At 41.2% G+C, this 11403-nt stretch overlaps 1 protein-coding gene and 1 long non-coding RNA gene across 2 annotated transcripts; one reads left to right on the forward strand and one right to left on the reverse strand.

Annotated features, from left to right (window-relative positions):
• Positions 1 to 643: 643 nt before the first annotated feature.
• On the reverse strand, positions 644 to 4692 carry otx2b (orthodenticle homeobox 2b). Its single transcript, XM_037695111.1, has 4 exons — positions 4480 to 4692; positions 2778 to 2977; positions 2136 to 2287; positions 644 to 1662 (listed from the first exon to the last, which is right to left on the reverse strand). Exons 2-4 carry the CDS (start codon positions 2872 to 2874, stop codon positions 1039 to 1041), a joined length of 873 nt encoding a protein of 290 aa, XP_037551039.1. The 5' UTR covers positions 2875 to 2977; positions 4480 to 4692; the 3' UTR covers positions 644 to 1038.
• A 660-nt stretch (positions 4693 to 5352) lies between these two features.
• On the forward strand, positions 5353 to 7650 carry LOC119427480. The gene is made up of 3 exons (XR_005187657.1): positions 5353 to 5383; positions 5751 to 5824; positions 7411 to 7650. It is a non-coding gene; the product is annotated as an uncharacterized LOC119427480 (long non-coding RNA).
• The last annotated feature ends 3753 nt before the right edge of the window (positions 7651 to 11403 follow it).

Genomic DNA, 11403 nt, shown 5'->3' on the forward strand with positions numbered 1-11403 from the left:
AGCGACCTAATTAAAGCAAAACTGCGCATGCGCCAACCGTTAACCCAAGCACGCGGTCTAACAAGGCTCCAACGAATGTATTCGTTGCCAAATGTTTGGTTTCTGAAATCCCACCTTGCTACCCATCCACCCCACCCCAAGCAGGCCCCCTCACACGCACACACGCACACACAGATCGTTTCTTGGTGAGAAGAGTGAGGAACCTTTTTTTATTCGTGTCTTTTCAACTGGCGAGGCCAGGATCCACAATCACCGTGTGCTGAGATCAATGAGGGAGGGGGTGGGGGGGTGGGGGTGCATTTGTAGAGCTCTCAGCAGCCGAGAGTCTTTTCCAGCATGGCCTAACCCCTGCAGATTAACACCACCATGCGCCCGCAAAGCTGCAGAGTCTCGTCTCTGTTGCGGTCATTTACTCAGAGATCATGTTTTAGTTGTCCAAAGAAATAAAATAAAAATAAAAATAAAAATGAAAATCTATTAAAATCACAGCAGAGAGTCTGACGCGAGATGGGCTCACAAACTGTATACAACACAACAGATCACAGCTTTAAAGGCTAGCACAAATAAAATAATAATAATAAAAAAACACACATATGGACCATTTATTTAAGTCTCACACTGATTGTCCTTTAGAAACTACATATTGATTCGTTATAAACACTTTTTGTCTCCTTAAATAAAGTAGTGCATCCGTGTCCACACGTGTCTCCCCTCCAGGACAGTTTCCGTGGCATGTCTCAGTCCTCCTCAACAGGTGTTTTTATTTAATTTTTTATTTTTTATTTTTTTTATTTTACTTTGACGCATGGAGGCGCGCACCGACGTGGATGAGGTTGAAAGAACGTGAAAAATCTATTTGCCAGTGCTAAAATAAATTAAACATCTCCTTTAGGAGGACAGAAAACCCGAGAACTCCCCTTGGTGCGTCCCGTGCGCTCTCAGTCTGGTTCAGTTTTATTGAAAGGGGGGGGGGGGGGGGGGGGGAGTGTATGCGGTGTGTCTCGTTTTTTTTTTTTTTTTGCGCGCGCATGGTTCTGTTCACAGGACCTGGAATTTCCACGAGGACGTTTGATCCTTATAATCCAAGCAATCGGCATTGAAGTTCAGCTTCCAGGACGCAGCTTGGTCCTTATAATCCAAGCAGTCCGCCGTGGAGTTGAAGCCCAGGCCGGACGCCCCGTAGCCCTGGGTGGACAAGGACGCCGGGGACTGGTTCAGATGGCTCGTGACCGCGTTCGTGCTCATCGGACTGAGAGTCGAGCCCGGGCCCGACAGCTGGTGGTGCATGGGGGTGAGGTAGGAGCCGCAGTCCATGCCCCCGAAATAGGACGTGGATCCGGCGTAGCCCTGGCTGTAGCCCGAGGCCTGGGTGTAGGTCATGGGGTAGGACCTCTGCATGCACGAGGAGGAGGTAGACAGCGGGTCTGAGAGGGGAGAGATGGACGCCGGGCTCCATATGGACACCGGGGCAGTGCTGGTGGAGATGGCGGGGACCGTGGTGGTGCTGGTGGGTGGCGTAAACTGGCCGCTGGCGCCGCTCTCAGAGCTCACCTCTCTGCTGGGGGAACTTTTCTTTTTGGGAGGGCGGACTTTGTTCTGGCCTCCGTTCTGCTGCTGTTGCTGCTGCTGGCGACACTTTGCCCGCCTGTTCTTAAACCACACCTGAAGAACAAAGAACAGAACACAGACAATTATTAGAAGTACAATAAATATTTGTTTTCCCCATTTACAAGTCAAATAAATTATATTCACTATACAATATTTTTATTTTAAATTTGTTTACAAGAAACTTTTTAATTGTTTTAAATCCAACCCCATATTTATTATAATAATTGGATGATTTACTTTACTTTCACTGTTTGCTATAAATTCAGTTTTATGATTTATTGAAAAAAAATGTTTATTAGAATTAAAAGATCGAATTAATTTTAATTAATCTAGAGTTTGTTTACAATTTAATTTTGTACATTTAAAAATATTTGTCTGATTGAACAACTTGTCAGAGCTTCTAGATATTTTTGGGATTTTTTTTTTTTTTTTAAGCAAAACCAAACCAAAAAAAAACCAAAACTTTTTTTTATTTGAATTTTTTAAATTTATTAAATAGTTGATAGTTAATTATTCTCCAAACCCACCTGTACTCTGGATTCAGGTAGATTAATCTTCAGCGCCACTTCCTCGCGCATGAATATATCCGGATATCTCGTTTTGGCGAACAACGCCTCCAAAACGTCGAGTTGTGCGCGCGTAAAAGTAGTCCTTTCTCGTCTCTGCTTCCGTGGCGTGGCTGCAAGTAGAGAACATGTCTAATTATAAAATGCTAATTACATTTTACAAGTAGCTACAAAGATTATGTAAATGTGTGACTAACAGAAACGAATAAGTCAAGTTGTGTTATTTATTAATTTTTTTGTTTATTTATTTGCGCAATTACGCAAATCTGCGATCTGGAACGCCGGTGCCACATTGACCTACTTTAGTTTAGCGTTTTAAAAGATTATAGAAATTAATTTCAATTTACACAGTCGTCACAGTTCATCTAAATTTTAAACATAAAATAAGGAGAATAGTTAAATGTATTGTTTTTCTGCTTTTGCTGGTAAAATAACTAATTTGTAAAGTAAAAAAACCGATATGAAATATATTTTGTCTGTCATAATTCAGTAGTTTTGGGGGGAGGTTTAGAAAATGAAAATGCAGTTGTTGCTTCTCCATGGAACAGAAAGAGCATCACTGTTTATTTACTTGTTTGTTTATTTGTTTCTGTTCAAACTCACCTGGATAACCCACTGATGGATGCAGAAGATCCATCCCGGAAGTGGTTAAGCTCAGGCCGTTGACCGTGTAAGGTGGTTGCTTTAGATAAGACATCATGCTAATGTTTGGTTGAGGGCCGAAGTTGGAGAAAATTTTGAAAAGTGGTGTTGGTCCCCGAGGTGTCCTCTGATCTCCACGAGCTCCGTGTCACTCCAGGCACCTGTTCATAAATAAATAATAAAACATGAAGAGGGACATATTAGCTCAGTTTACACTGCGTTGGGAGGAAATGAACCCTCTCCAAAGACGCACATCGCCTCTCAAGAAGCATCAAGCACGTCTCCAGCTGTCCTCGTCTCAGCCCCCCCCCCCCCCCCTCACCCCCTCCAATGAACAAAAACAAACGCACAAGCGTTATTGGACCTGCAGCAAGTCGCTTCAAAACGGGATTAAAACCGTTTTCCTGCAGAAGTGGAGCTCAGTTCCGATTCGTAAAACTCGTTCATGTTGCTTTTCAAAACAAAAGCGCAACGAATTAAACGAGTTTTGCTTTTAATCTGAGGTGATTTCAGGCGGTAATCCAGCGGAATGATTGCGAAGCAGAAAAGGGAGGTTGGGCGCTGATCTCCTTCAACTTCAGTGACCCTCATGCACGCGCTGTCCCCACCGCGCCTCTTGATTAGTTGCCTTTTTCCCTCCATGAACACCCAACGGTTCTAACCCCCTCATCCCAATCTGTCACTTAAAACACACCCGTCAACCAGTTGCTCACACATACACACACACGCACGCTCAATAATAATAATAATAATAATCACCATGTGCGCAGTTAATTAAGACAAATGATTCACTGTTGATGAATTAATGGAGTCATTTAAGTGGCACCTGAGCTGCTGGATTTTGATTATTTCTTCAAAGGATTCTGACTAATAATAATCATTGGATTTATTTCCTGATAAAATAAAGATTTTAAAATAAACATAATAAAAAAATGAACCATGTTTGTTTAGTAGAGCTGAATAAATAGATTAAACATTACAGCTTCTAAATTATTTACATCTTGCAGAGGTGAGCACTGCAGGCCCCGGAAGAGTGAATGTTTTAATGTGATCTTCATGGAACATCTTTCACCTCCTGAATTTAGGCTTAGTTGCATTATTATTATTATTATTATTATTATTATTATTATTATTATTATTATTATTATTATTATTATTATTATTATTATTATTATTATTAAGTCGAGGGGAAAGGCCCATCATATAGAGTAAAAGGTGCATTTTTCCTTTGAATTTGCGCCCTCACTGGACTTCGCGCCTTCACTTCACTCAATGAGAGCGTGAAATCGGTCCAATTTAACCTGCAGAAATAATTTATTTATAGAATAAAAATCCCGCAGAACATGGGAAACGTTTCAGCTCGTGACTTCGATGTCTTTTTATTTTTATTTTTAATCAGAAATGAGTTTAGTCTTGTTTGATCGAAAATGTCGGAGGAGCTGCGCTTTTTGCGCATTGTCACCGAAAAGTATTTGGATTTGTGTCATCTCACCTTTTAAAACTACAAAATATCACCAAACATATTTTGCAAACACTACTCAGTCACAGTGGATTTTTATTTAAAGTCTCCCGTTTTGAAGAAGAGACACCACATTATTATTAATAATAATAATAATAATAATAATAATAATAATAATAATAATAATAATAATAGTAGACTTACCTTGGCATTGAGGTGTAAAAAGTTCTTTTCCCTGCTTGTTTCCCTTCAGATGAAATATTCAAACTCTTGAAATAAACCTCGTCCTTTTGATTCAAACCAGTCAACAGAACCAGCAGATCCAGTGTCGGAGCAGCGCAGATTAAAAGTTCACCACAAAAAGCTGCACCAGGACCGGTTCTCCAGCGGCGGGTTCTGCTGCCTTCAGGACTATGTGTTCACACTGAAGTGGTTTGACTCCGGTTTTGTACGAACCTCCAGCCAATGGGAGCCACAGAGCTGAGCTGAGGTCCTTCTCTGTCTCCGTCTCTCACTGTGGTGGGGAGGGTTTATCCCCCCCTCTTCCAGGGGAACAAATGTCTCCAGCTACTTTTTTTGACGCACAGTCCTCAGCCAATGGCAGCGAGAGGGCGACTGACAGCATCCTGGTCCCAGCAGAGAGGGGGGGCGCGGAGGACACATCCACACTGCTGGATGATGATGATGATGATGATGAGAAGGCTAGTTTGAATCAAGAAAGGGTGCTTTAGTCGTGCTTTTACTTTAGACAGAAGCATGAATTAACCATAAAATGCGAGTTTGATCACTTAGAATAATCAAACAGACAGAGAAGAACATCTTCAGTTTAAAGGGGGAGTCATCTAAAGAAGAAGCTCCGGCCTCTCACGTGCGCGTCGCTGAGGGGGGGAAATGAGGGAGTGGGGGGGGGGGGGGATTTTCTTAATAATATTGTCCTCTCTGCTTAGGCAACAGCTCTGCAGCAGCTCTGAGGGTCTACAGGTGCGGAGACACCGGGGCGCTGGGGGGAGGAGGGGGGTGGAGGGGGGTGACAATAATATTATTAATAATAAATATTGAAAATAGAGCAACCTGTTTCATCAAGACAAGGAGCAATTTTTTTATGAAGGTAGGCCTCTTCCTCATAATAATAATAATAATAATAATAATAATAATAATAATGAAGATTTGCGTCACTTTATTTTTGAACTGTGCTGCAGGATTGTTGCCACGGTTTGGTAAATATATCATCTTAAGAGGCTTTGTGGAACACCTCCACACACACGCACACGCACTCTCTCTCCCTCCCTCCCTCTCTCTGACACGCAGCTCGCTCCCTTCAGACAGATTTGAATATTGATTTAGATTTATAAACACAGGCAGGCCATGGGGGCTTGTCTGTGTGGGAAGGCCAGTCAGAGGTGGTGCTGCTGCTGCTGCTGGACTGGGAGGAAAACTGACACCCCCCATAAAGTTTGTTCCGTCTCTTTTGACAGATTTCCACGCGCGTGAATTCGGATTCTGAACCAGATGTCAGCAGAGGAAAGTTTTCTGGGAGATAACGCATCAGGTATTGTTTGATTATCTGTTTTATTTTATTATTTATTTTCAGCACAAACTATCACATAATCCTGAATAAATCATTTCATTGCAAAGAACAAGACCAGAGTAAATGATGATTTTTGTTTGGTTTATTTATTTATTTTTTTTGCATCCAAAAGTCAGCTCTGCAAACATAAACTAATATACTCTAAAAGTAACATTACAACAAAGAGTTTGCGACGAAAACACTTTTTAAATTTATTTATTTATTTATTTTTTATTAAATGCCTGCAGGCTTCTTTTAGCAGCTGCATGCTCGTGGATCCTAATGCGGGACTTGCGGGCTGCAGCGTGGAGAAACATGGCGCGTGATGCTGCTATCTGCAGGATCACACCGTTTAAATGTCTAAATAATTTATTAAAGAGGAAAGCTCTGCCCTCCGCGGGGACTACTGTCTTAAAAAGGACGTTTAAAGGAAGAAGGAGAGATGCCTCGGGCGCCTCTGACTGAAGGCGAACCTGTGGGTGGGGGTGGGTGGGGGCTGCTCCAAACCTGGGATTTCCACCACTTTTCTTTTCATGCACAGGCCAGCATGTTCGACCCCTGTTTGATAGTCTTCAAAGGAAATAAAAAGAAGAAGGAGCGCGTTCAGAGAATAATCAGCCTCCTTCTATTCAGGCAAGACTCACATTATGGAATAATTTCATGTGCTGTTTGGAAACAGAAACAATAAACTTGTAAAAATTAATCTGACTCATTTAAAATCTAAGTTAAATGTTCAGTATTTTTCCTCTTCATGGATTTTCTCAGTTCACAACTTAAATGACATTTTAACTACTCCTTTTCTTCAGTTTATTGATTTATCATCAATTTGAAAAGGTGATATTAAATCAAAATGAAAAAACAAACAAACAACAATTTAATTGTTTATATAGCATCAATCCATAATAGAAAGTCTAAATCATAAATCTAATTTAGCTTTAGGTTCACTTTTAATTATGTTCAGTTAAAACAATGCATTGTATACTAATATAAAACATAATAATCAGCTAATATTAATATTTAGATCATTTTGGATGAAAAATCATTTGATTTAATGTAGAATAAAACTTTTAAATTTCTTATTTTTAATTCCTGCATTAAGCAAAAAAAAAAGAAAGAAAAAAAGAAAGTGCATTTTATTTTTTTTAATTTTGTAATTATTTTTACTCATCCATACAATGAGTGCTGCAGATTTTTGGTGATATTTGGTTCTTGGAGGAATTTAAAATTAGCCCTCCATGTTTCATTGATACACACATTTCAGCAGAGAACTTTTATCAAGGAGTTAAACCTTTAAGTGCCATAAAAGTGACCTCAGAGGTCATTTCAGTTTAATTTATATTTCAATTTAAACGTTTAATTTTGCTTTAAGGTTTCATCAACAAATGGTTTGTTATCAACGCAGCTGATTTTTAGTTTTTAAGTGTTTTATTTGGAAAAGGAGTCCTGCTTGAGTGATTTATGAGCCTCCATATGTGTGTTTGCCAAGCTTGTTCCTTCTGTTAACATGACACGCCTTTTTAATTAGTGCCGTAATTGTTTGTGTTGTTTGTTTTTTTTTGTTTACGCAGGAGTTTGCCAACAAACAAACAGATGCAGTTAAACACATTCGCCTTCAGATTGAGGAGTCAAGGTCAAGATGTGCCGAGAGCTGACGGCAACGAGGCGAGGACGCCTGTCTGCAGAGACCGCACAGTCTAAAATCAAACATTTTGCAACTCACAAAGACTGATTTGTTTTTGTGTAACCGCCTAAACATGACGCCGTAGTAATCTGTTGTCACATTTCTTCATATTCTGATTAAACCGGCTTTGTTGTCATTGTTGTCCGATCTTTGCTTCGTCTCCTGTGCTGCGGTGTCTGCACGGTTTGGTAAAATCTGCCCTGCAGACCGGACCTCTCGAGTCTTCAAAGGAGGCAGAACTCAATGCAGGGGGATTTGTTCAGGCTTATTTGGTAACCTGGGATTTGAATTGGATTCTTGCAGGCATTCATAGCACATTTGAAAATGTAGCATTGTGTGATTTTGTGTGTAATCCCCATAATAAATTTTAGAAGTGGTCACAGCACTCGCACATAAAATGAGGATTCACCATTTATCAAATGGTTTTCTTGTCTTGCCTCTCGGGAGTGAGGTGTGTGTTGCCTGCAGGGCGTGTTGGGGTTAAACGCAGCTGAGTTTGGATCATTGTAGCCTCCATTTCTGAACCGTTCTGTTCATTTGACTTGAATATATGAGGTCAGCCGCAGAACCAGCTGTACTGAAGCATTTTAGCCCCTAGTGGCTTAGATTTCCCTCAAAGGAGGGTTAGTGTGCAAAACTATACATCATTAAGGTTTATTTTATATCAGCTCATATTTTAGAGAATAAAACATGCAATAATTAAGAAATTGCTAATGTTTCCCTCCTAAATTTATTAAAAGCCAAACCTGAAGCTCCCTTTCTTTAAAGCTGGATTTAAAGACAACCTGTCACTCACTTTTGTAGCTATTCCACGAATAAAACAAAACAAAACAAAAAAATACACTTAACTTAGATTACATTATGCGGTAGTTCAACTTTGACTCTTTCACAAAAAGAAAGAGAATCGACACTTTCAAGCAAAAAGTCAAAACAAAACCACCAAAAGAAGACAAACACGTAAGAAAAGGTGTTTGTGGGCTGCGTGCACGAGAAAGCATCCAGAGGGAGTCAAAAATTATCTAAAAAATCTGCATTTTTTAAATTTAAAAACACTTCAATGTTTTGTATATGAGGTCTACTCTGTGTAACTTGATAAGAGAAATCATGTGTCCTGTTTAAACCCCACTCTGCTTTGAATGACACTTTGCTGATGCCCCCAACTCCCTACTTCAATATTTCACCCCCTGTCAGTGCCAACTCTGCCAGTTCCTCTCACATCCTTAATATCTCTCTTTTGGGCCCTTGGGTTTTGCCAGTAAAGGCTCCCCCTTGACAGTTGGACATCGCCGTCACATTTGGGAGACAGCGGCGGGTGTTTGTAGCGTTCCCAGCCCCAGGCCTGCGGGGAATCTGTGATGGCTCGCCTGTCAGCCGGCCCCTCCCCTGTAATTAGGAGAGTAAACACAGCGTCTGGCTCTGCTTGAGGGACAAGCAGGAGGGAGGAGGAGAGGGAACCGTCCGGCTCCTGTCCTGACGCTACTTGAGCTGTCCAGAAACAGCTTTTGGACTGACAGAGTTTGATGTGCGTCCCATCACGGCCCTGCAAACATGGAGGAGAGAACGTGCTGAAGAGCATCAGTCATTCTGGAGGGGATCTCTGTCATCTAAATCTAATCGTCAGATTCAACGTTTTTAACTAATTTCTTTGTGTTTCTTCTATAGGGAAACAAATTGTCTTGTAACCTTTTAAAGTGGTCTAAAGCAGGGGTCTGCAACCTGCGGCTCTGGAGCCACATGCGGCTCTTTGGTCCCTTCGCATGCAAGCGGCTCTTTCAAGCCAAAACTACCATAAAATTGAATTCTAAAGGATGTTATACCCACCACAAAACATGACTAGTTTGCAGTTTTCCTGTAATTTACTTTGCAAATATGTGGATACTAGTACAAATACACAGAGTAAATTATACTCCCTTTAACTTTATGCTTTATTTCTTCAAAGTAGGATACGCAATGTCTCCACAATTTAAAAAAAAAAAAATCACACACACCTGCACAGTAGTTCATTGTTTTAGTTAAAAAAAAATAGACAAAAAAAATAATATGTATATAAATATATAATCTTTAAAGAATCCAGTCTTATGGACTTGTGACCTGAATATGGGCACCAGTGACCCCCTGCAAACCGAAGAGGAAGAAGCGAGTAAAGATAATGGATGGATGGATGGAATCCAGTCTATTATTTTGTCTCAAAATGTAAAAATGTCAATAAATGTTAACAATCAGTGGATGTTTTTAGTTTTATAGTTTCACGCCTACTGGCCAGAAAAGCCCACTTTAACAAACTTACTTTGGCCCATGGGCCACCAGTTGATAATGACACCTGTATCGAATTTTGCGGCTCTGGACGCGTTTAATTTAGTGAACGAAGGGGCAGAAATGGCTCTTTTGATCATAAAGGTCGCAGACCCCTGGTCTAAAGTATTTGAAAGTTTTCAGTGAATGGCTGCTTACAAGGGGAGAACAAAAAGAGTGTCAGACATGAAGAAAATGCAACAGATGTAATGTTTCTGAAAGTCTTGTCTTTAAAACCAGAAAAATAATCCACCAAAGACCTGACATGAGAGACTCATCATCATCCTTCAGTTTATCATCAGCTGATGGGAATCACATTGTTGCTGCTAAAATACTATTTTAGGTGGTAAACTGGAATATTTTTCATAGAGTCAACCAAAAAAAATGGGAACAAGTTTTGTGACTGATTGTTGGTAACAAAGTGGCTAAAGATCCATTTTAGATTAAGTTTTTTGTTAAACTGTCTTCTTCCTTTGAGTGGATTACAGAACAAAAAATATTCCTCTGGAAATGTTCAGGTACTGGACCAGAAATGAGTGGAAAAAGCAGCAAAGTCCCACTGAAATCCCTGAAATACAATCAGATTCTTCTCAGTAAAAGTTTAAAGAAAGTAAATGTTTAAGAAAATGTTAAATAGTTCACATTCTTTTAGGAGGGTTTTGTACTTCAAGACTGTTGACTTCACCCTACAAAGTAAAAAACACCACCAAACCCCCTCTTCTCCTCCCTCACCTCTCTCCTGGTTGCCGTGGGGACTGGTCAGTGGTTAGAGGAATGTGTTGTGGGCTGGAGTTGTAGCTCAGGACAAGCTTTTTTTTTTTACTACGCTCTGCCCAGGCAGGGAGGCGGGCCACGGGAATGCTGAGACCAGGAGGGGAAGATTGTCACTGGAGGACATGCCAGAGAAATGCCACGCAGAGAGCGATGAAGAGAGCAACCTAGACAGGGAGAGGGAGAGGAGCCCTCAGCCAGCTGAAACGCAGCCTGTCAGATTTCAGTATGGGAGGATGCTCACTGATGATGGGCCAGTAGTTGGTGGCCGCTCAGACACCATGGCACCACGTCTGACTCAGATCTTTCACAGATGGCTCGTCGTTCAGCAGGCACAACTAAAACGCACAGTGAGAAGATTTAAAGTAACAACTCAGTCTAAATCACTCCTTGAATGTGGAATACTTTTTATTATGAATCTGTCAATCAGGTGGTGTTCATCATTCTCATGTGGTTGGGAGAGCACAAAGGAAAAGGTTGCTTGAAGCGGTCTACTTACTTGCCAAGGTCTTTACAGCACCCAGAGAGCCATGCTGCAGCATCATGGTCCACAGCATGGAAAGACATGGGGCAGATGGGTGCAGTGTAGCAGCACAACCTCCCCCCTTCTTCTCCGAAATGTGAGGAAGCAGTGGTGGGAATGGCACAGTGTGAGAGGGTTCAACAGAAAAGCTGTCGGAGGGGCATTTGGGGGGTTGGGAGGAAGATTGGGGGTTTTGGAGAAGCTCTTAGTGGGGAAGGGATCCTGCGATGGAGAAGGAAAGCCAGTCACCCCCCCCCCCCCCACCCCATCACATCCCTTTGAAATCCAAGTGCA

Source organism: Nematolebias whitei, chromosome 21, assembly GCF_014905685.2.
Source record: "Nematolebias whitei isolate Nwh7 chromosome 21, NemWhi1, whole genome shotgun sequence".
Taxonomy (NCBI): Eukaryota; Metazoa; Chordata; class Actinopteri; order Cyprinodontiformes; family Rivulidae; genus Nematolebias; species Nematolebias whitei.

What these genes read in the sequence shown, in the direction of transcription:
- otx2b (XM_037695111.1), bottom strand. Translation starts at nt 2,874, where the DNA reads ATGATGTCTTATCTAAAGCAACCACCTTACACGGTCAACGGCCTGAGC. An exon ending in TCCATCAGTGGGTTATCCAG is followed by an intron (nt 2,288 to 2,777) that starts GTGAGTTTGAAC and finishes CTCTACTTGCAG; the next exon opens with CCACGCCACGGAAGCAGAGA. An exon ending in TACCTGAATCCAGAGTACAG is followed by an intron (nt 1,663 to 2,135) that starts GTGGGTTTGGAG and finishes TTTGTTCTTCAG; the next exon opens with GTGTGGTTTAAGAACAGGCG.